Genomic DNA, 25,000 nt, shown 5'->3' on the forward strand with positions numbered 1-25,000 from the left:
ACTAGAAAATATTGTTCCTTCGAAACAATTGTGGGCTCGCTTCAAGCCAGAAAACAATGTCTATAAAAGTACAAAATGTCAAGATCGCAGGCAGTGCTCTCTTTGACGTTACTGAAATTAGCTGCATGCATGATTTGAGGCATTTTGTTCCAAAAATGTGTTGTGCAAAAGTTGACCCGCTGGTGGCGCTATAACAGGCCAATGTGAGAAGGGAGGCATCTGTTCCTTGACCTAGTGGGAATGTGCTTGCAAGATTTCACGCATATCGCAGGCTGTATTCATGAATTAATTAAAAAATAAAGTGTGCATGCGTGCGTGCGTGCGTGCGTGCGTGCGTGAATGAATGAATAAATAATAAAGTGTGCGTGCGTGCACGTGCGTTCGTTCGTTCGCTCGTTCGTTTGCACTTTATTTATTTATTCATTCATTCATTGAATGAATGCGTTCGTGGAACGAATGCTCACTACGGTCGTCTGTATTTTTTAAGCCCTGGAAAACCCACCTTAACACCCTCATTAGCATGATGTATGCGAGCATAATCTATGCAAACCACGCCCACACGCATTTCCAAACCATGCCCCGCCCCCAATTTGCATATGTCGACTAAGCTCCTCCCCTTCATTTACATACGGTCGTCTGCATTTTTTACGCGCTGGGGAACCTACCTTAACACCCTCATTAGCATAATGTATGCGAGCATAATGTATGCAAACCACACCCAAACGCATTTCCAAACCATGCCCCGCCCCCAATTTGCATACTTCGACTAAGCTCCTCCCCTTCATTTACATACGGTCGTCTGAATTTTTTACGCGCTGGGAAACCTACCTTAACACCCTCATTAGCATAATGTATGCGAGCATAATGTATGCAAACCACGCCCACACACATTTCCAAACCATGCCCCGCCCCCAATTTGCATATGTCGACTAAGCTCCTCCCCTTCATTTACATACGGTCGTCTGCATTTTTTACGCGCTGGAAAACCCACCTTAACGCCCTCATTAGCATAATGTATGCGAGCATAATGTATGCAAACCACGCCATCACGCATTTCCAAACCATGCCCCGCCCCCAATTTGCATACGTCGACTAAGCTCCTCCCCTTCATTTACATACTGTCGTCTGAATTTTTTACGCGCTGGGAAACCTACCTTAACACCCTCATTAGCATAATGTATGCGAGCATAATGTATGCAAACCACGCCCACACACATTTCCAAACCATGCCCCGCCCCCAATTTGCATATGTCGACTAAGCTCCTCCCCTTCATTTACATACGGTCGTCTGCATTTTTTACGCGCTGGAAAACCCACCTTAACGCCCTCATTAGCATAATGTATGCGAGCATAATGTATGCAAACCACGCCCACACACATTTCCAAACCATGCCCCGCCCCCAATTTGCATACGTCGACTAAGCTCCTCCCCTTCATTTACATACGGTCGTCTGAATTTTTTACGCGCTGGGAAACCTACCTTAACACCCTCATTAGCATAATGTATGCGAGCATAATGTATGCAAACCACGCCCACACACATTTCCAAACCATGCCCCGCCCCCAATTTGCATATGTCGACTAAGCTCCTCCCCTTCATTTACATACGGTCGTCTGCATTTTTTACGCGCTGGAAAACCCACCTTAACGCCCTCATTAGCATAATGTATGCGAGCATAATGTATGCAAACCACGCCCACACACATTTCCAAACCATGCCCCGCCCCCAATTTGCATACGTCGACTAAGCTCCTCCCCTTCATTTACATACTGTCGTCTGAATTTTTTACGCGCTGGGAAACCTACCTTAACGCCCTCATTAGCATAATGTATGCGAGCATAATGTATGCAAACCACGCCCACACGCATTTCCAAACCATGCCCCGCCCCCAATTTGCATACGTCGACTAAGCTCCTCCCCTTCATTTACATACTGTCGTCTGATTTTTTTACGCGCTGGGAAACCTACCTTAACACCCTCATTAGCATAATGTATGCGAGCATAATGTATGCAAACCACGCCCACACACATTTCCAAACCATGCCCCGCCCCCAATTTGCATATGTCGACTAAGCTCCTCCCCTTCATTTACATACGGTCGTCTGAATTTTTTACGCGCTGGGAAACCTACCTTAACACCCTCATTAGCATAATGTATGCAAACCACGCCCACACACATTTCCAAACCATGCCCCGCCCCCAATTTGCATATGTCGACTAAGCTCCTCCCCTTCATTTACATACGGTCGTCTGCATTTTTTACGCGCTGGAAAACCCACCTTAACGCCCTCATTAGCATAATGTATGCGAGCATAATGTATGCAAACCACGCCCACATGCATTTCCAAACCATGCCCCGCCCTCAATTTGCATACGTCGACTAAGCTCCTCCCCTTCATTTACATACGGTCGTCTGCATTTTTTACGCGCTGGGAAACGCCACTTAACAGCCTCATTAGCATAATTTATGCGAACCACACCCACACACATTTCCAAACCATGCACCGCCCCCAATTTTCATACGTCGACTAAGCTCCTCCCCTTCATTTACATACGGTCGTCTGAATTTTTTACGCACTGGGGAACCTACCTTAACACCCTCATTAGCATAATGTATGCGAGCATAATGTATGTGAACCACACCCAAACGCATTTCCAAACCATGCCCGCCCCCAATTTGCATACTTCGACTAAGCTCCTCCCCTTCATTTACATACGGCCGTCTGCATTTTTTACGCGCTGGGAAACGCCACTTAACAGCCTCATTTACATAATTAATGCAGCCTCATTTACATGAGCATTTACATATGCAAATGAGACGCGGGCGTCTCATTTGCATAATTAATGCAGACCACGCCCCCCACTTTGAATAATTAGGCTAATTAGCTCCGCCCCCTGCATTCGTGTGTAATTAGCAACAAGACGCGCGCGTCAAATGCATGTTGTGCAGTCTCATTAACATAATTAACGCAGACCACTACTTTTCCTTTTTTTTTGCTCATTAACATAATTAACGCAGACCACGCCCCTCATTAACATAATTACCGCAGACCACGCCCCCAACCTCATTAACATAATTATGTATTTATTTATTGAAGGAAGGAAGGAAGGAAGGAAGGAAGGAAGGAAGGAAGAAGAAAGAAAGAAAGAAAGAAAGAAAGAAAGAAAGAAAGAAAGAAAGAATTTGCCTAAATTTACGGGGTTCTTAACAAGGAGGCAATATTAATTAATTGAGGCACGCACGCACGCACCACGCCCACACGCCCACACGCATTTCCAAACCATGCCCTGCCCCCCCCCCATTTGTATAAGTCGGCTTAATTTACATAATTAATGCGTGCGACGCCCAGAAAACTCATTACGTTAGGCCCACTCGTTAAGTCAGACTCCTCCCTCTTGTTTAAACCACGCCCACTCGTTAACAGCAGATCTACAAGCTCACAACGCGTCTTGATGCGACGCGTTGTGAGCTTGTAGTTGAAACCACGCCCACTCGTTAAGTTCGACTCCACCCCTTGTATTTGCGTGTAATTAGCACGTCAGCGCGGTGACGAGAACGCTTGTCATGCGGCCTCATTTACAGGAAGGAAGGAAGGAAGGAAGGAAGGAAGGAAGGAAAGAAAGAAAGAAAGAAAGAAAGAAAGAAAGAAAGAAAGAAAGAATTTGCCTAAATGTGTGGGGTTCTTAACGAGGAGGCAGTAATTACGCACGCATGCATGCATGCATGCATGCATGCATGCATGCACACACACTTTCTTTTTTTATTTATTTATTTATTTATTTATTTATTCATGTGTTCGTTCATTCATTCATTATTTATTTATTTATTTATTTATTTATTTATTTAAATAAATACTCTGTTGCTAGTATCCACAACTTTCCAACATCCCATAATGCATTGCGCAGAAGTTGGATGGAGCTTCCGTGAGCTTGTATGTGTTATTTAATACCAGTAACACGAGAAGCCAGACAGCGAGTTTGGAGACGGTAGCACGCTGCAAAGCGGAGTTATGGCTCTTTAAAGCCCAGCCGATCGATAGGCAGACGCCTGGGGGGGGGGGGGGGGCGGAGTCCAGGGGCGGAAATAAATAAATAATTAATTACATAAATAATCAGTCTCGGAAACAGTCGGGAAATAAATAAATAAATAATCAGTCTCGGAAACATAGTCGGGAAGTAAATAAATAAATAGATAAATAAATAATTAAACCAGTAAGACTCCCTAATATATACTGACTGCGTAGCGATTTGCGTGATTTTAGGGCAAAATCTGTAGGAGTAGTGTCCAAAAATGGGTTTTAAAAAATCGGCCTGAAGGTGGCGCTAAATGGGACAGATCCATGTTGATGACATGAGTGTAGAGCAAGTGTGTACCGATTTGTGTGATTTTAGGCCAAGATTTGTAGGAGCAGTGTCCAGAAAGAGTTTCGGCCTCATGGTGGCGCTAGAAGAGGAGGGCCATGTGAGAATCGATGGGTGGAGGGCAAGGACTGTCTGTGCAAAATTTGGCACGGATAGACAGACACCTGGTCGAGGTTTCGATAGTAACTGCGACCTGACGGGGTCGCAATTTATCAGTCAGTGGCGGCGCAGTTGGGCCTGGTGTGGAGACAGGGAAATAATTCATTCAATAAATGAATAAAGCTCCTTTTAGTTGAGCTTGTACCAGTGAACTGTACTGTCATGAAACTTGTCATAAAGTCTTCAATCAATCACTCGATAAAGGGATCAATACTGCATTAGATAAATAACCCACATTTACCCAAAACAGCAGATCCACAAGCCCACATGCAGCCTTGTAGATCGGCTGTTTTTATTGTTTTAGTTTTTAAATTGTTTCCCCCTTTTTTCCCCCTGACTTAGTCTTTTCTAGGATCACCTTTTAGTTGAGCTTGTACCAGTGAACTGTACTGTCAATGACACTGTATACCTATGACAGTCCTATATTAATAATTAGTTCATTCGTGAATGACTTCCCTGTGGAAATAAGCCAAAAACATTACTAGGATCTCCTTTTAGTTGAGCTTGTACCAAATCATGTTTATTACGTATCTATCTATCTATCTTCCTAAGTCACATGCATTCACATTGCACTGAACGAACGCACGCACGCTGCGCAGGTCAGCTCAGCAGCTGGCTTTTTTTTTTTTTTTTGTAAAGCTCCAGCCAGAGTCAGGCGCCGAGGTGGGGGGACGGCACCAAGCCGGACTTGCGAGCCCAGGCAGCGGCCGAAGGCCGCTGCCCCCCCCAACCCCCTGGAAGTGCGGTAGACTGCATGCCTCTAGAACCTATCAGTAGGTCCCCATCCATAGACGGCGCTGTAGCCAAGGAATTCTCCCCCAGTCACTCACCTGACACACCAGGAAGTGCAGTGCACCAGTCTGAGTTGGACCAATCGAGCGGCTCCGTCTGGAGCCCGGGTGTCATTTCCAATAACGCGTTGGAGAAGCAACATGCATGTTGCACTGCTGCTGCTGCCTCGAGGTAGGAATGAGGAATCACTCATCTATATACAGTATGTGTGTTCACTAACAGGGTTAAACTGCTCCACGTTGTCACAGTAATCATTGCTATAGAGTGTTTGTTCAGTAACAGTGTTAAACGGCTCTATATTGTGACAGGAATCGTTCCCACCGAGTCTTTGTTCACTAACAGTGTTACAGTGTGATATGAAAGAATCCACATGAGGGCAGTGTTTCCATTCTCAACTCACTGAGTTGAACAGAGGGCGGAACCCAATGCAATAACAAGTCCTACTAGAAATACTGTTCCTTCGAAACAGTGTGGGCTCGCTTCCAACCCCAAAAAATAATAGTAAAAGTGTCAAGGTCCCAGGCAATGCTCTGTTTCATTTTACTGAGACCAGTAGCATGTTGGGAACTGAAGTTATGGCTGTTTAAAGCCTGGGAAGAAAGAGGGGGGACCTGTGTGTGTGTGTGTGTGTGTGTGTGTGTGTGTGTGTGTGTGTGTGTGTGTGTGTGTGTGTGTGTGTGTGTGTGTGTGTGTGTGTGTGTGTGTGTGTGTGTGTGTCTGCGTGCGTGCGTGCGTGCGTGCGTGCGTGCGTGCGTGTGTGGGGCACCTTAGAAAAGGGAGGAGATGTGCTTGTCAATCATTAACAGCCTGCATGTTTCCTGTGTATATTATACAAGCACTAGGATGTAGTTACGGTGGCGCTGTAATCTAAAAAGAAAGCGCTGACCTCAAAATAAGGTGTCTTTTGAGATTGACAGCTGTCACAGAGTCACGGTTGCTAGGCAAAACCACAGTGTGGGGTATCGAGGTTTCTTGCAAGATAATTATTTAAGATGGATCTTTTAATGTTTATTTCAAGTGTTTCCGTGCAATGTAGAAGAATTGTTATTTTGGTCAACATTTTGCCTGTTATCTCTCCTATGGTACCAACATCAATACAGCATGGAATTGTGGGCAAAATCTTTATCCAACAATAACAAAATATGAGTTTTGGGTCTGAGAGGCTAAATCTCATCAAAAGGTGGTCCGCGGCTCAAATGCCAGATAGAATCAGTGGTTCTCAACCTGTGGGTCGGGACTCAAATTATTTTCGGGGGTCCCCAGATGATTAACTTCAACGTGCATTGTTTTCTCACTCAACAGTAAACAAACCAACATAAAGTTTAAGTGTATAGAGGGTATATGCACATTTCTAAAGTGACAACTTAAGGACTCTAAAATGACAAATTAAACAAACATTGTTCAAATTGTCAAATATTACAGGCATAACTTGTGAAAATAGCAGATCTACATGCTCACAAAATTTTATGTCTCAACTCTTAGTGCTTGTCAGGGTGGGAGGGGGCCCCCAGTTAAAATATAATTATTTTGGGGGTCGCGGCCTGAAAAGGTTGAGAACCACTGCGATAAATAACGAACCTCGATGTGAAAATGGTCGAAAAGCCCTGACATCGCTTTTATCCTTTTTGCCCGGCAGGGTTTCAGCGGCGCCTGGAGGCGGGGCTACGCCTCGTCGGTCCTGCGGGTCCCGTCCTGCTCGCTGCCCGGCATGGCCACCTTCGTCACCGCGGCGGCCAACAAGCCGGGCTTCCGCGTGACCACCTCGCGGGACCCCTCGCCGCTCATCAGCTACCACAGCGAGGGCTGGTCGGCCGCCTACATCCACAGCTCGGCGCCCTACGGCCCGCCGGGCCCCGTGACCACCGGGCCCTCGGGGAGCCACGAGACGCGCGCCAGCGTCATCATGAAGACCTCCGACGTGGTGACCACCTCCTCCTGACCTCCGACTCCCATCGTGACGTCGCCGTCGAGTCCTCGTGACCTCGTCTGCGAAGAGAAAAGCCTGGACAAGATATGAGGCAGAGAGAGTTGGAAGTTGTCTTTTTTTCACAGTGCGGTGTCCCTGCAAACGTATTCCCCGCTGGAAGAAAATCTGTTCTACGTCTCCTGCTCTGTCGGTTGCGCTCGCAATGAACAATATACAAACAAACACATAGATTCGGACAACTTTACACCTATTAAGAGCGACTTAAGAGCTACAATCTATTTGTGTTTGTTTCGCTGGGGAATGTAATCAGATTAACATTGAACGCAGCATTTCCGCAGCACTTCCGCCACTTCCACTAGAACCAACCGGAAGTCATATCTTGCCCAGGGTGTCTTGACCTCCGCGCGGGACGACGGAAAAGGGGCCGGGTCTTCATTCAACACTGTGTCCTCCCAGAGCATAGGATTCCATTTTTTTTTTCTTCCTAAAAACAGCAGCAGGACGGCCCCCAAACAGCCAGGGTGGGCGTGTAACGTACGCCCGGGATTCGAACCCGGGTCTCCCGCCGCGCGAAAGTCCAATATCTTACCCATTGATCCAAAGGGATGTCCCTATGGACCAAGGGAGATACTAGACTTTTGTGGCCGTCAGGCCGAGGCAGTGAGTCACTCTGCTGCAGGGGCTTAACTCGGTCCAGAGAAGGCACAGACTTTTCAAATCCTCCACTCACCGCCTGCTGGATTAACATCAACCAACTCTGCCATTATTTGGGATCTTTTTTTGTTTTGTTTGTTTGTTTGTTGCTGTGACCATTCACTTTTTGGCATCCCTCTCCTGGTTTTTCGTCCCTAGGGGGATGCATGCGCAGAATGCCCGAATGCGTTAAAAAGCAATCAGAGGTTTGTCGTTGATGACCGATTCTTTCACGTGAAACTATACCCCAAGCAAGTAGCAAATCGTCTGTTGTTTTTAGGAAAAACAACAAGCTCCAAAAAGAAAAGGTAATCATAGGCATTGTCCTTTTGCTAGGGTAAAAATAATGACTAAAATAATATATACACGTCTTTAGAGTTTTCCCTGGTAGTGAAAAAAGAAGGCTTCTGTCTGTCTGTCTGTCTGTCTGTCAGTCTGTCTGTCAGTCTGCCCCTTTTCCACCGGTGGTTGAACCGGTTCAGTTCTTTTTCACCTAATATTGAAACCAGTTCAGAGTGTTTCCACTGAAAATGAATTGGGTTCAGAACCCTAAAAGTTGGTTTGGAAATGGAACCCCAAAAATGGCCGCCAGGCTCCGTGAAAGCAGCCACGGTTCCCAAGACTTAGGAACGGAACCCGTTCAAGAACCAAAGTTCTTTGGGTGGAAAAGGGGTCCTCTTGTGTCTCTCTGTCTGTTCTCCCCTGTCTGGAGACCCTCAGGACCATGTTAATGCATTCAGGAACAAACTAACACAGACGGTTGGATCGACGGACGGCGTGAAAGACACGGACGGACGGACAGACGGACAGACAGAATGAGATGCGTCACTGACTTGCTGTGAACATGTATTCAGTTCTTTTCTGCTCTTTTTAAACAATGTACATAGATGATATATATATGTATATGTACAGTATGTATGCAAGCCGCTTCTGCACCTTATGGACAGCACTGGTGTGTGTGTGTGTGTGTGTGTGTGTGTGTGTGTGTGTGTGTGTGTGTGAGCGTGCGCGCGTGTGTGCGTTAGTGTTTTGTGTGTGTGTGTGTGAATGAGACAAACCTCACCCTGAGGATACTCGTATGTGCCTTTCATGTAGTTTGGGGTTTGACTCGGCGTGTTTGCGCTTATAAGAAGGTGGTTCTCAAAGGTTTGGGATTCAGGGACCCTCAATGGGTGTTCCAAATGAACCCTTTACGAGCTCTGTAACTCTGAGAGTGTTCAGATGAAACCACGTTGGACCCACGCATTACGGGTCCCTTTTTGGTTTCATTTGTACACTTGTGCGTCTCAGGTCCTTAAATTATAACCCTTGTTTCCGACATGTCCTTTCCTCGCGTGTTGGAAACCTAGGAAAGGAGAAGAGGGGAAGGGAAAGGAGGACATTTTGTTTAGATGAGTGGGTCATAAAATTACTCGTGTCATGTCTTACAACGTCCATTTCTGATGACCATAGCACACGGTAACCCTAACCCATCGGGGAATGGCAATTGCCACCCCTTAGTTTTTAACATTTAACCTAAAATTCTGTTATTTTATGCAACTCTGAATTGTTTTTGCAGATGAATCTGATTTCATCGCAACCGATGCCCGTCCGTGCACATGTGACACGTTATAATTAAACATGTGTTTTATTCTATGCAACAATTCAATCATTAACGCTTCCCTATTTTGGGAATGTCATTACAGGCGAATATTTTCAAACATTTTCACTTTTCGCCCCCAAGAAAATGGTCGAAAAATAGTAGATCTACAGGCTAACAACACGTCGCTTGGCGACACGCCGAGAGCATGTAAATCCACCTTTTTTGCTGTTTTTAGAAATGGCGATTAAGTGGTAATCTATTTGTTCCCCTGTTTCTTTATGAAATTACGCCTCTGGGAACCACTAACCTATAGGTCTATGTCTTTAAACATCAGTACCACTGCCTGCAACCAACGCAAATAGGTCGGACCACGTCTAAAGTAAACAAATCTGACCTGTTCACTTGCAAATAATAGTTTTATTGTCAGTCGGTAGCACTGAAAGAGTGTATTTGAGAAACAAATTGGATTTGCCTGCTGTCTACCCTTGAACAAAGCCTTTAGTCCGCTAGCTAATAGAGCTAGCCGCCACGCGGTGCGCTTGTTGTCTCGTATGCGCAGTGTATCGAGCATAAAGTCCAGAGATCTGTGATGGGCCGTTGATGTAAACAGAGTCATACAAGAAGAGTGGGCACTAAGGAAGAGGGGGCACCTCAATTTAAAACATTTTAGCGAAAGGGCCTTTCTGTGTGGAGTTTGCATGTTCACAAGAGGCTCCTCTGGGGAGGTGTTCATTGGGTGGGTCCCTCCTGAGGTCTTGAGGTGACACATAACTGGGGTGTAGAAAGGAAGATTGCATCTCTAGCCTTGTTTTATGTCCTTCTTTTCCCAGCCTATAGTGCTCGCTATGAGCACACTGACACTGATTTATAAGGAACCAGGTATAGGGTTTTCATCCGGAACCGGATCCAACGATGAGGAACCGGAATCTGTTCCGGAATCCCTGGTTATGTGCACTTCACGTCTGTTGGCCAATAGTGGTGGTTCTCAAACTTTTTTTATTTCATTTCTAAGGACCACCATAACTCTGGAACCAAATGGACCTGTGTGGACTGTGCATTTGTGCACTGTGCACGAGTCAATTTGGTTCCATTTATACACTCTCAGAGTGGTAGACCTGTAATGGTCCATTTGGTATCCCCTCCAGTAACCCAGAGGGTCCCTGAACCTCACCTTGAGAACCACTACAATAATATGTGTACTGTACTGTACTGTACTGTACTGTACTGTACTGTACTGTGTGTATGATTTAGAATTTGTGTTCATCCAAAATTATAATGAAGGCCAAAATGATATAGATTTTATTTTTTTTAAATATATAGGAATGATTAGAGGGAACCATTAAGGAATCGAACCGTTAATTATAGGAACAAGAGCTCTGATTGGCTTGTGTCGCGTGTCACTCACCACTTATCCACGTCTCCGGGTCAAAGGTCAAAGCCAGAGACCTGTCCTGTGTGTCACTCAATAAAAAAATTTCTGTCAAAAAAAACTAAAAGAAAAAGAAGAAAAGAAAAGAGAAATAGGAGAAATAACTGCATGACGAAACCGTCGCATTGTCGGGTGTAAACTGTGTTCGTTTGCTCACTTTTCAGGAAATGAAAAATAACTTGTGTTCCAATGGATCCAATGTAGTTATTTATTCAAAAGCATGTGTTAATACTTTTCATTGGTTGTAGATCTACAAGCTCGTCGTAAGCTTGTGGACAGGCTATTTGTTTTTTTGCTGCGCTTGTATGACTAAGAAGGATGTTAACTTAGACCGGGAGTCAGCAACCCTCGGCTCTAGAGCCGCATGCGGCTCTTTAGCGCCACCCTAGTGGCTCCCTGGAGCTTTTTCAAAAATGTATGAAAATGGAAAAAGATGGGGGGGAAAAAAAGTATTTTTTGTTTTAACGATTTTTGTATCATCACTGTCGGGCAGAAACCTTGTATCTCCAAGTTTCAAATTTGTATATTTTTTTCGCAAAGTAAATCCCTGCTTCATCATACAAGACAGACGCACAAAAGTAGTGAAAACAGCAGATCTACAAGCACACAACGCCTCGCGGTGCGAGGCGTTGTGTGCTTGCAGATCGGCTGTTTTCACTAGTTTAGTTCATTTTTTAAATGATAAATACAAATCGAAGTTTTTGACATACAAGGTTTCCACCCGACAACGACGATATATAAGACTTTTATAATTTTTCGCGGATCCAGACACCATTTTGGGTTGCCGACCCCTGACTTAGACGTATGAACATACAAGGTTTCTGCCCCGACAGAACAATATAGGAACAACAACCACTAAGCATATTTATCAAACGTTGTCTCCACATGCACATCATCACTGTAGGGCAGAAACCTTGTATATCCATATTTGTATGACAATTCCTCGATGAATGCTGTGTTTTATACGTTTTGGGCAGTAGAAGCAAAAGATCACAACGTGTTGAGCTTTTTAGCTTTTTTATACAATATTTTCCTATAATGACATGGACGAAAATGGGACAATAGATTGAAAATGGATACGTGTGTCTGTGTGTTTCATCAATATTGAACCAATGAACTGTATTGGCAAGAGATTGTGACTAAATAAAAACAATCGTAAATAATAATAATAATAATAACTATGTTGTCTCCAATGGAACACAGGTTAGGCTGTTTTCCCCCATTACCTAAAAGCAATAAATGCACTTACGTTTTCCCTGGAAGAAATTACCTGCATAAAATCTAATGTATGAACGAAAGAATGTTTTTTAGACTCCAATAGAAACCCATTTTAGAAGATTTTAATTAAAACAAAAACAAAAAAAATCCCAAGGGTCCTTTTTCTCCCTCTACACCAAATATCTTTACCAAAATAGCTGATCTACAAGCTCACAGATGTGAGGCTAATGTTTGCCTCTTATGACATGCCCAGAATAGGGACTCTAAAGGTTGATGTGGGGTTATGATACATAGGCAATATTTTAATCCGTTATTATGATGAGATTGACAACAATTATGTTTCTTATTTATTTGTATTTAGTGCAAGGTTTTCTCTCTAGAGGTGGGGAAAAAATGTTATTCAGCTTAAGATCACTTTTCCTTTTGTCATGATTCTTAAAAGCCCCAAATAGACATACACATTATGGCCAAATCTACCTGAACTTAAGTTTATATCTCGACACACAGCACAAAATGTGTAACTGGTTATTCGGTTTAAATCTTAAAGTGATCCTAAAGAAAAGAGCTACATTTATGTTGATAATTCAAACGGGTGTAAAGGTTTAATTTGTTGTAATTGCACTTAGAAATGAACTGAAATCTATTGACTTATGTTTAGTACGGGAAATACTACAAGTCAAGACAAGCGAGTTCATTGCAACCTCGAAGAATCGTGGCCCAATAGTTGTGATGAAATCTAATTGTGAGCAGGGGGGTCATGTGGGTCATCAGGAGATGGCAATTGGCACTCCCTAGTGTTCAGAACATGTAACCTCAGTTATTCAGTTATTCATTTATTTTATGCATTATAATTAGCCTCCTAAACCACCAACTTCCGGAAGTTAGTGGTTTACGAGGCTACATTATAATTTCCCCCTACTACATTTGTTGCAGATTAATCTGATTTCATCGCAATCGTTGCCTGACGATCTAGCCTAACATGTGACACATGTTGTAATTTTCATAAGCCTTTTATTGTTTAATGCAACCGATTCATTTATTAACCACTTTCCCAGTTTTGGGAATGTCATAGGCGAACATCTTCAAACATGTTGTCTGTTTTGCAAACAATAGTGAAAATATTTTTTGCCACCCCCTATTTCTTTCTGAAATCACACCTCTGCTTGTGAGTCCCAACCTTACTTTTCTCTCTAACGACTACTTAAAACCTGAGAGTGCCTGTTCCCGCTCATGCTATTGTAACTAATGAGATGATTGAATTAGAGTCATTCCTTCACACTATAGAGCCCCAATCGATGCCAGGGTTTTTAAATCAATTTGTAAAAACTTAAATTTGATTATGTTCAGTTTGAGAACTTTTAAAGTGAGCTTGTCAGCTGTGGATTATGCTATTTTTGAACGTTTTCAAATGTTTTTTAAAATATCATGCCTATCATGTCAAGTAATGGCTGATAGATCAGGCAGCCAAACCGATACATGTTCCCACACAGTTCAGATGTCTCATTTAAAGTGCCTAAAAATGTTCCACGTGTCTCCCATGGTGGTCTAGCATCGCAATGACTTAAATGCTCTTAAACTCAGTCCATTTCTGCTTCATTTTAACATAAAGGGAGGCGGCCATAAGTGGCCAATATGTTTTATTTTTTATTTTTTATTTTTATTACATATAGCTCCTGCAAAAATATGAATGAATGACGTTTGATGAATTGAAATGTTGTTATTGTCATTGAGCAATAGGACGTTCTTATCAGGTGGTTTTGGCTGACTGTGCTAATAATAGGCTTCCGTGTTGTCTAGTTACCAGATTCATGAATCACATCACGTGACTATTATTATTTAAGTGATAACCTTCACACTTCTTCCTTAAGTCAAACTATGAGGAATTAAAAGACAAAGCGTGATATCATTTCACTGTTGACATGTTCAAACTGCAGGAAGCTGTTTTGTACAGCCTGCTCCGTTATATCCCGTAAGCCTACATGGATTTAATGAAAGCTGCATATCATTGCTTTTCGGGCAGAAACCTCTCTTCGCCATAATTGTAACCTTTTTTGTGTTGTTGCGTAAATGAACGCCCTACTTCATCGTACTACAGCGGCACGCAAAAGCATCAAAAGTAGCAGATCCACAATCTCGAGAAACGGCGTGAAGCGACACGCTTTGAGCTTGTGGATCTGCCACTTTTGCTGCTTTTGAATTTGAATACTGAAAAGTAACAGTTTTGTACATGTTGAGGTTTCCACCTGACCTGACAGAGATGAATATATATATATTCCTTTCAATATTCCTTCCAGAGTACTGTAGGTTAACAGGCCAAGTCAAGACCATATCCTTTGTTTTAATGATTGTTTGTTTGCTGGTGTGTCTTGGGGCTTCTACTCAGCAAAAGAAACACACAAATATAAAGAAGCACACTCAGAGTAATACAATGATTAATGCCAGTATGGGGGGAAGTCTTTGTTCTCTGCACATTGTCATGGTGACTATCATACCTGTGGATCAACTTGTAAATCTGAATAAAGATTGTTGTTGTTGTTTTTCTAAATTATTGTTTCGGGTTTTGTTAATTTTATGTCTCTGTCACTCTCCCCCATTTCCTTCTGCGGGCCGCATTTGTTTTACTAAGGTTATGTTCAGGTATAGTTAGGAAAAAAAGAAAGAAAAAGCTTTATAGTATTAGTCTATATACTGTAGGACGAGTGGTTGAAACTGGAAAGTGACACTGGATGGGTGACATATTTTCGTCAAAATATATATGTTTTGTCGTTGACAATGGACATATTACGAAAAACTCATAAAGAGACAGCCCTGAATGACCATAACAGGTCTGTAACTCAGTCTACAAATGGAACCGTGTGATCCATTTGGTTCCATTTGTGCACTCAAGAGTTATGGGCGTCCTTGCAAACAAAATGTTTGAGAACCACTAGAATTAGTGGACTCCTAATGTGCCATAGTGTTATAGTAAACTAGAGTCATCATACATTATGCCTAAAACCTGGAGACTTGACATTCAATGATTATGTTAATGGCGAAAAAAAGAACTTCTGGGAACTCAGATTATGGGTCTTATGATCAAAATGTATAATGTTATGTAAAACAGAGAACCTAAACTTAAGTTTACCATGGACAAGGCCAAGTCTTTACCACGGACACATGTGTCCGTGTACGGACACATTGAAGACCCCTGACCGCAGGGCCACTGAGCTGTACTGTCATCATGCTCACAGTGGAGAAGAGGCGCTATACAAATGCAGCATGTGCTAGTTTCTACGGTTATGTTGCAACAGTAGAAGCTGTGCAGATGTCTCTTTCTCTCTCTCTCTTTCTCTCTCTCTCTCTCTTTCTGGCTAACATGTTTTTCGGTTTCAGTTCTCGTTTGTCAGCTTCCTGTTGCCTCTGTCTGACTGTGTTCTCAGTGTATCCCTGGCTGGTTGCCACGACAACTGTGTAGACCACAGGGAGGCCATTGAGTAACGGTAAACAGACTCCCTGGCAATGGGACGTGTTCATTTCTCCCAACAGCAGTAGGCTATATGATCCCTCTCTAATCTACAGTAGCGAATCAAGCTTTGTTTTCATATGAAGGACTCCCAATTAAATATGAATTTGGCCGCAATATTGGAAATATTTTTGGTCTCCCTGCTCTTCTATTGAGACATTTAGATCACACCAAAGGTCATGTCTGACCTGTAGACACAGGATCTGACATCTGACACGGATGTTGACCTGATGGTCAAGATTACATTTCTCCCCAAAACAGAAAGCAAGCCAACACTTATGCAAGAGACTGTGTTCAAATCCGGGGTGAAAGAGGAAAGGTCCTACTGTATCTGCCAGAATATTGCAATATGATAATTCTCTTGGGTCAATATCATGTATAGGCTATAGTCCAATATTAATTAAGGGCCGATGCATTGGGAGCAACTCAATTATGAAAAGAGAAAAGAAGTGACTTCTAAAATGACTTCACAGGTCATTATTCCACTTATTGCAATGTTTCCATTCTCACATTATCGGCCTAAAGAAATATTACATTTGATATTAGAAAAGCCTTCCATGGTTCACACTCATTCTACAGTGACATATTTTTGTCAGCAGGTGTCACTATAATTATCTCCCTTTTTAAAGATCATTGCTGAATAGCAGGTTGCTATAGATTAACCCATTCAGAACGGGTACACAGTATTGTGTATTATTATTTTATGCTTTAACTCAAAATATTTAGTTTCAGGGACCGGACCCCCCAGAAGCAAAATTTATAGTTACAGACGTTTGCTTTAAAAATACATATATTCAAAGATTTGCACACATTTTCACGACTTTTTCAAAAATAGCAGATCTACAAGCTTGCCGCGCGGCACTCGGTGCCGCACTGTGATCTTGTATCTGCTATTTTTCTAACAGTTAAAGCGTTCAATAATCCTAGGCCTAACTTTTTCAGTCAAGGTTCCCCAAATTGACCCCCAACTGAAAAGAGTTTGCCAGGCAGGGACCCCCAGAAGAGAAGATTTATGTTAATAAAGTATAAGAATTATAAACAATAAAGTCCAAACATTTGCGATAATTTTAAAAACTATTCTAAAATATCAGCTCAGAGCTTGATCTGCTATTTCTGAATAGCCATCGCATACATGGATGGAGTGGTTCAAATGAATGTGATGCTATGTGCTTTGCTTTTGCTGGGGACCCCCTCTGGACACCCTCCCCTCCTCCTCCTCCCCCCAAGGACCCCTGGGGGTCCCCGGACCCCACTTTGAGAGCCACTGGTTTATGCAACGTATGCCCTGTAGGAGGAATGTTGTGTTGATTGGGTTAAATGGGTCATGATGATGACGTATATAGGCCTGTGTGTGTTTAAGTGTTGCCACACACAATCCCACATGCTTAACTAGAAAATATTGTTCCTTCGAAACAATTGTGGGCTCGCTTCAAGCCAGAAAACAATGTCTATAAAAGTACAAAATGTCAAGATCGCAGGCAGTGCTCTCTTTGACGTTACTGAAATTAGCTGCATGCATGATTTGAGGCATTTTGTTCCAAAAATGTGTTGTGCAAAAGTTGACCCGCTGGTGGCGCTATAACAGGCCAATGTGAGAAGGGAGGCATCTGTTCCTTGACCTAGTGGGAATGTGCTTGCAAGATTTCACGCATATCGCAGGCTGTATTCATGAATTAATTAAAAAATAAAGTGTGCATGCGTGCGTGCGTGCGTGCGTGCGTGCGTGAATGAATGAATAAATAATAAAGTGTGCGTGCGTGCACGTGCGTTCGTTCGTTCGCTCGTTCGTTTGCACTTTATTTATTTATTCATTCATTCATTGAATGAATGCGTTCGTGGAACGAATGCTCACTACGGTCGTCTGTATTTTTTAAGCCCTGGAAAACCCACCTTAACACCCTCATTAGCATGATGTATGCGAGCATAATCTATGCAAACCACGCCCACACGCATTTCCAAACCATGCCCCGCCCCCAATTTGCATATGTCGACTAAGCTCCTCCCCTTCATTTACATACGGTCGTCTGCATTTTTTACGCGCTGGGGAACCTACCTTAACACCCTCATTAGCATAATGTATGCGAGCATAATGTATGCAAACCACACCCAAACGCATTTCCAAACCATGCCCCGCCCCCAATTTGCATACTTCGACTAAGCTCCTCCCCTTCATTTACATACGGTCGTCTGAATTTTTTACGCGCTGGGAAACCTACCTTAACACCCTCATTAGCATAATGTATGCGAGCATAATGTATGCAAACCACGCCCACACACATTTCCAAACCATGCCCCGCCCCCAATTTGCATATGTCGACTAAGCTCCTCCCCTTCATTTACATACGGTCGTCTGCATTTTTTACGCGCTGGAAAACCCACCTTAACGCCCTCATTAGCATAATGTATGCGAGCATAATGTATGCAAACCACGCCATCACGCATTTCCAAACCATGCCCCGCCCCCAATTTGCATACGTCGACTAAGCTCCTCCCCTTCATTTACATACTGTCGTCTGAATTTTTTACGCGCTGGGAAACCTACCTTAACACCCTCATTAGCATAATGTATGCGAGCATAATGTATGCAAACCACGCCCACACACATTTCCAAACCATGCCCCGCCCCCAATTTGCATATGTCGACTAAGCTCCTCCCCTTCATTTACATACGGTCGTCTGCATTTTTTACGCGCTGGAAAACCCACCTTAACGCCCTCATTAGCATAATGTATGCGAGCATAATGTATGCAAACCACGCCCACACACATTTCCAAACCATGCCCCGCCCCCAATTTGCATACGTCGACTAAGCTCCTCCCCTTCATTTACATACGGTCGTCTGAATTTTTTACGCGCTGGGAAACCTACCTTAACACCCTCATTAGCATAATGTATGCGAGCATAATGTATGCAAACCACGCCCACACACATTTCCAAACCATGCCCCGCCCCCAATTTGCATATGTCGACTAAGCTCCTCCCCTTCATTTACATACGGTCGTCTGCATTTTTTACGCGCTGGAAAACCCACCTTAACGCCCTCATTAGCATAATGTATGCGAGCATAATGTATGCAAACCACGCCCACACACATTTCCAAACCATGCCCCGCCCCCAATTTGCATACGTCGACTAAGCTCCTCCCCTTCATTTACATACTGTCGTCTGAATTTTTTACGCGCTGGGAAACCTACCTTAACGCCCTCATTAGCATAATGTATGCGAGCATAATGTATGCAAACCACGCCCACACGCATTTCCAAACCATGCCCCGCCCCCAATTTGCATACGTCGACTAAGCTCCTCCCCTTCATTTACATACTGTCGTCTGATTTTTTTACGCGCTGGGAAACCTACCTTAACACCCTCATTAGCATAATGTATGCGAGCATAATGTATGCAAACCACGCCCACACACATTTCCAAACCATGCCCCGCCCCCAATTTGCATATGTCGACTAAGCTCCTCCCCTTCATTTACATACGGTCGTCTGAATTTTTTACGCGCTGGGAAACCTACCTTAACACCCTCATTAGCATAATGTATGCAAACCACGCCCACACACATTTCCAAACCATGCCCCGCCCCCAATTTGCATATGTCGACTAAGCTCCTCCCCTTCATTTACATACGGTCGTCTGCATTTTTTACGCGCTGGAAAACCCACCTTAACGCCCTCATTAGCATAATGTATGCGAGCATAATGTATGCAAACCACGCCCACATGCATTTCCAAACCATGCCCCGCCCTCAATTTGCATACGTCGACTAAGCTCCTCCCCTTCATTTACATACGGTCGTCTGCATTTTTTACGCGCTGGGAAACGCCACTTAACAGCCTCATTAGCATAATTTATGCGAACCACACCCACACACATTTCCAAACCATGCACCGCCCCCAATTTTCATACGTCGACTAAGCTCCTCCCCTTCATTTACATACGGTCGTCTGAATTTTTTACGCACTGGGGAACCTACCTTAACACCCTCATTAGCATAATGTATGCGAGCATAATGTATGTGAACCACACCCAAACGCATTTCCAAACCATGCCCGCCCCCAATTTGCATACTTCGACTAAGCTCCTCCCCTTCATTTACATACGGCCGTCTGCATTTTTTACGCGCTGGGAAACGCCACTTAACAGCCTCATTTACATAATTAATGCAGCCTCATTTACATGAGCATTTACATATGCAAATGAGACGCGGGCGTCTCATTTGCATAATTAATGCAGACCACGCCCCCCACTTTGAATAATTAGGCTAATTAGCTCCGCCCCCTGCATTCGTGTGTAATTAGCAACAAGACGCGCGCGTCAAATGCATGTTGTGCAGTCTCATTAACATAATTAACGCAGACCACTACTTTTCCTTTTTTTTTGCTCATTAACATAATTAACGCAGACCACGCCCCTCATTAACATAATTACCGCAGACCACGCCCCCAACCTCATTAACATAATTATGTATTTATTTATTGAAGGAAGGAAGGAAGGAAGGAAGGAAGGAAGGAAGGAAGGAAAGAAAGAAAGAAAGAAAGAAAGAAAGAAAGAAAGAAAGAAAGAATTTGCCTAAATTTACGGGGTTCTTAACAAGGAGGCAATATTAATTAATTGAGGCACGCACGCACGCACCACGCCCACACGCCCACACGCATTTCCAAACCATGCCCTGCCCCCCCCCCATTTGTATAAGTCGGCTTAATTTACATAATTAATGCGTGCGACGCCCAGAAAACTCATTACGTTAGGCCCACTCGTTAAGTCAGACTCCTCCCTCTTGTTTAAACCACGCCCACTCGTTAACAGCAGATCTACAAGCTCACAACGCGTCTTGATGCGACGCGTTGTGAGCTTGTAGTTGAAACCACGCCCACTCGTTAAGTTCGACTCCACCCCTTGTATTTGCGTGTAATTAGCACGTCAGCGCGGTGACGAGAACGCTTGTCATGCGGCCTCATTTACAGGAAGGAAGGAAGGAAGGAAGGAAGGAAGGAAGGAAAGAAAGAAAGAAAGAAAGAAAGAAAGAAAGAAAGAAAGAAAGAATTTGCCTAAATGTGTGGGGTTCTTAACGAGGAGGCAGTAATTACGCACGCATGCATGCATGCATGCATGCATGCATGCATGCACACACACTTTCTTTTTTTATTTATTTATTTATTTATTTATTTATTCATGTGTTCGTTCATTCATTCATTATTTATTTATTTATTTATTTATTTATTTATTTAAATAAATACTCTGTTGCTAGTATCCACAACTTTCCAACATCCCATAATGCATTGCGCAGAAGTTGGATGGAGCTTCCGTGAGCTTGTATGTGTTATTTAATACCAGTAACACGAGAAGCCAGACAGCGAGTTTGGAGACGGTAGCACGCTGCAAAGCGGAGTTATGGCTCTTTAAAGCCCAGCCGATCGATAGGCAGACGCCTGGGGGGGGGGGGGGGGCGGAGTCCAGGGGCGGAAATAAATAAATAATTAATTACATAAATAATCAGTCTCGGAAACAGTCGGGAAATAAATAAATAAATAATCAGTCTCGGAAACATAGTCGGGAAGTAAATAAATAAATAGATAAATAAATAATTAAACCAGTAAGACTCCCTAATATATACTGACTGCGTAGCGATTTGCGTGATTTTAGGGCAAAATCTGTAGGAGTAGTGTCCAAAAATGGGTTTTAAAAAATCGGCCTGAAGGTGGCGCTAAATGGGACAGATCCATGTTGATGACATGAGTGTAGAGCAAGTGTGTACCGATTTGTGTGATTTTAGGCCAAGATTTGTAGGAGCAGTGTCCAGAAAGAGTTTCGGCCTCATGGTGGCGCTAGAAGAGGAGGGCCATGTGAGAATCGATGGGTGGAGGGCAAGGACTGTCTGTGCAAAATTTGGCACGGATAGACAGACACCTGGTCGAGGTTTCGATAGTAACTGCGACCTGACGGGGTCGCAATTTATCAGTCAGTGGCGGCGCAGTTGGGCCTGGTGTGGAGACAGGGAAATAATTCATTCAATAAATGAATAAAGCTCCTTTTAGTTGAGCTTGTACCAGTGAACTGTACTGTCATGAAACTTGTCATAAAGTCTTCAATCAATCACTCGATAAAGGGATCAATACTGCATTAGATAAATAACCCACATTTACCCAAAACAGCAGATCCACAAGCCCACATGCAGCCTTGTAGATCGGCTGTTTTTATTGTTTTAGTTTTTAAATTGTTTCCCCCTTTTTTCCCCCTGACTTAGTCTTTTCTAGGATCACCTTTTAGTTGAGCTTGTACCAGTGAACTGTACTGTCAATGACACTGTATACCTATGACAGTCCTATATTAATAATTAGTTCATTCGTGAATGACTTCCCTGTGGAAATAAGCCAAAAACATTACTAGGATCTCCTTTTAGTTGAGCTTGTACCAAATCATGTTTATTACGTATCTATCTATCTATCTTCCTAAGTCACATGCATTCACATTGCACTGAACGAACGCACGCACGCTGCGCAGGTCAGCTCAGCAGCTGGCTTTTTTTTTTTTTTTTGTAAAGCTCCAGCCAGAGTCAGGCGCCGAGGTGGGGGGACGGCACCAAGCCGGACTTGCGAGCCCAGGCAGCGGCCGAAGGCCGCTGCCCCCCCCAACCCCCTGGAAGTGCGGTAGACTGCATGCCTCTAGAACCTATCAGTAGGTCCCCATCCATAGACGGCGCTGTAGCCAAGGAATTCTCCCCCAGTCACTCACCTGACACACCAGGAAGTGCAGTGCACCAGTCTGAGTTGGACCAATCGAGCGGCTCCGTCTGGAGCCCGGGTGTCATTTCCAATAACGCGTTGGAGAAGCAACATGCATGTTGCACTGCTGCTGCTGCCTCGAGGTAGGAATGAGGAATCACTCATCTATATACAGTATGTGTGTTCACTAACAGGGTTAAACTGCTCCACGTTGTCACAGTAATCATTGCTATAGAGTGTTTGTTCAGTAACAGTGTTAAACGGCTCTATATTGTGACAGGAATCGTTCCCACCGAGTCTTTGTTCACTAACAGTGTTACAGTGTGATATGAAAGAATCCACATGAGGGCAGTGTTTCCATTCTCAACTCACTGAGTTGAACAGAGGGCGGAACCCAATGCAATAACAAGTCCTACTAGAAATACTGTTCCTTCGAAACAGTGTGGGCTCGCTTCCAACCCCAAAAAATAATAGTAAAAGTGTCAAGGTCCCAGGCAATGCTCTGTTTCATTTTACTGAGACCAGTAGCATGTTGGGAACTGAAGTTATGGCTGTTTAAAGCCTGGGAAGAAAGAGGGGGGACCTGTGTGTGTGTGTGTGTGTGTGTGTGTGTGTGTGTGTGTGTGTGTGTGTGTGTGTGTGTGTGTGTGTGTGTGTGTGTGTGTGTGTGTGTGTGTGTGTGTGTGTGTCTGCGTGCGTGCGTGCGTGCGTGCGTGCGTGCGTGCGTGTGTGGGGCACCTTAGAAAAGGGAGGAGATGTGCTTGTCAATCATTAACAGCCTGCATGTTTCCTGTGTATATTATACAAGCACTAGGATGTAGTTACGGTGGCGCTGTAATCTAAAAAGAAAGCGCTGACCTCAAAATAAGGTGTCTTTTGAGATTGACAGCTGTCACAGAGTCACGGTTGCTAGGCAAAACCACAGTGTGGGGTATCGAGGTTTCTTGCAAGATAATTATTTAAGATGGATCTTTTAATGTTTATTTCAAGTGTTTCCGTGCAATGTAGAAGAATTGTTATTTTGGTCAACATTTTGCCTGTTATCTCTCCTATGGTACCAACATCAATACAGCATGGAATTGTGGGCAAAATCTTTATCCAACAATAACAAAATATGAGTTTTGGGTCTGAGAGGCTAAATCTCATCAAAAGGTGGTCCGCGGCTCAAATGCCAGATAGAATCAGTGGTTCTCAACCTGTGGGTCGGGACTCAAATTATTTTCGGGGGTCCCCAGATGATTAACTTCAACGTGCATTGTTTTCTCACTCAACAGTAAACAAACCAACATAAAGTTTAAGTGTATAGAGGGTATATGCACATTTCTAAAGTGACAACTTAAGGACTCTAAAATGACAAATTAAACAAACATTGTTCAAATTGTCAAATATTACAGGCATAACTTGTGAAAATAGCAGATCTACATGCTCACAAAATTTTATGTCTCAACTCTTAGTGCTTGTCAGGGTGGGAGGGGGCCCCCAGTTAAAATATAATTATTTTGGGGGTCGCGGCCTGAAAAGGTTGAGAACCACTGCGATAAATAACGAACCTCGATGTGAAAATGGTCGAAAAGCCCTGACATCGCTTTTATCCTTTTTGCCCGGCAGGGTTTCAGCGGCGCCTGGAGGCGGGGCTACGCCTCGTCGGTCCTGCGGGTCCCGTCCTGCTCGCTGCCCGGCATGGCCACCTTCGTCACCGCGGCGGCCAACAAGCCGGGCTTCCGCGTGACCACCTCGCGGGACCCCTCGCCGCTCATCAGCTACCACAGCGAGGGCTGGTCGGCCGCCTACATCCACAGCTCGGCGCCCTACGGCCCGCCGGGCCCCGTGACCACCGGGCCCTCGGGGAGCCACGAGACGCGCGCCAGCGTCATCATGAAGACCTCCGACGTGGTGACCACCTCCTCCTGACCTCCCATCGTGACGTCGCCGTCGAGTCCTCGTGACCTCATCTGCGAAGAGAAAAGCCTGGACAAGATATGAGGCAGAGAGAGTTGGAAGTTGTCTTTTTTTCACAGTGCGGTGTTCCTGCAAACGTATTCCCCGCTGGAAAGAAATCTGTTCTATGTCTCCTGCTCCGTCGGTTGCGCTCGCAATGAACAATATACAAACAAACACATAGATTCGGACAACTTTACACCTATTAAGAGCGACTTAAGAGCTACAATCTATTTGTGTTTGTTTCGCTGGGGAATGTAATCAGATTAACATTGAACGCAGCATTTCCGCAGCACTTCCGCCACTTCCACTAGAACCAACCGGAAGTCATATCTTGCCCAGGGTGTCTTCACCTCCGCGCGGGACGACGGAAAAGGGGCCGGATCTTCATTCAACACTGTGTCCTCCCAGAGCATAGGATTCCATTTGTGTGGATGTTTTTTTTTTCTTCCTAAAAACAGCAGCAGGACGGCCCCCAAACAGCCAGGGTGGGCGTGTAACGCCCAGGGATTCGAACCCGGGTCTCCCGCTCGAAAGTCCAATATCTTAACCATTGATCCAAAGGGCTGTCCCTATGGACCAAGGGAGATACTAGACTTTTGAGGCCATCAGGTCGAGGCAGTGAGTCACTCTGCTGCAGGGGCTTAACTCGATCCAGAGAAGGCACAG

At 44.1% G+C, this 25,000-nt stretch overlaps 2 protein-coding genes across 2 annotated transcripts; both read left to right on the forward strand.

Moving 5' to 3' along the window:
- The first annotated feature begins 5,449 nt into the window (after positions 1 to 5,449).
- LOC308280857 (interferon regulatory factor 2-like) lies at positions 5,450 to 11,513 on the forward strand. The gene is made up of 2 exons (XM_080755174.1): positions 5,450 to 5,485; positions 6,951 to 11,513. The coding sequence occupies exons 1-2, from the start codon at positions 5,459 to 5,461 to the stop codon at positions 7,251 to 7,253; spliced, it is 330 nt and encodes a 109-aa protein (XP_080611300.1). The 5' UTR covers positions 5,450 to 5,458; the 3' UTR covers positions 7,254 to 11,513.
- Positions 11,514 to 22,500: 10,987 nt separating this feature from the next.
- On the forward strand, positions 22,501 to 24,304 carry LOC308280858 (interferon regulatory factor 2-like; the record flags this gene model as incomplete). The annotated part of the gene is made up of 2 exons (XM_080755175.1): positions 22,501 to 22,536; positions 24,002 to 24,304. Exons 1-2 carry the CDS (start codon positions 22,510 to 22,512, stop codon positions 24,302 to 24,304), a joined length of 330 nt encoding a protein of 109 aa, XP_080611301.1. The 5' UTR covers positions 22,501 to 22,509.
- Between the last annotated feature and the right edge of the window lie 696 nt (positions 24,305 to 25,000).

Source organism: Nannobrachium achirus (assembly GCF_963921795.1).
Source record: "Nannobrachium achirus genome assembly, contig: SCAFFOLD_563, whole genome shotgun sequence".
Lineage (NCBI taxonomy): Eukaryota > Metazoa > Chordata > Actinopteri > Myctophiformes > Myctophidae > Nannobrachium > Nannobrachium achirus.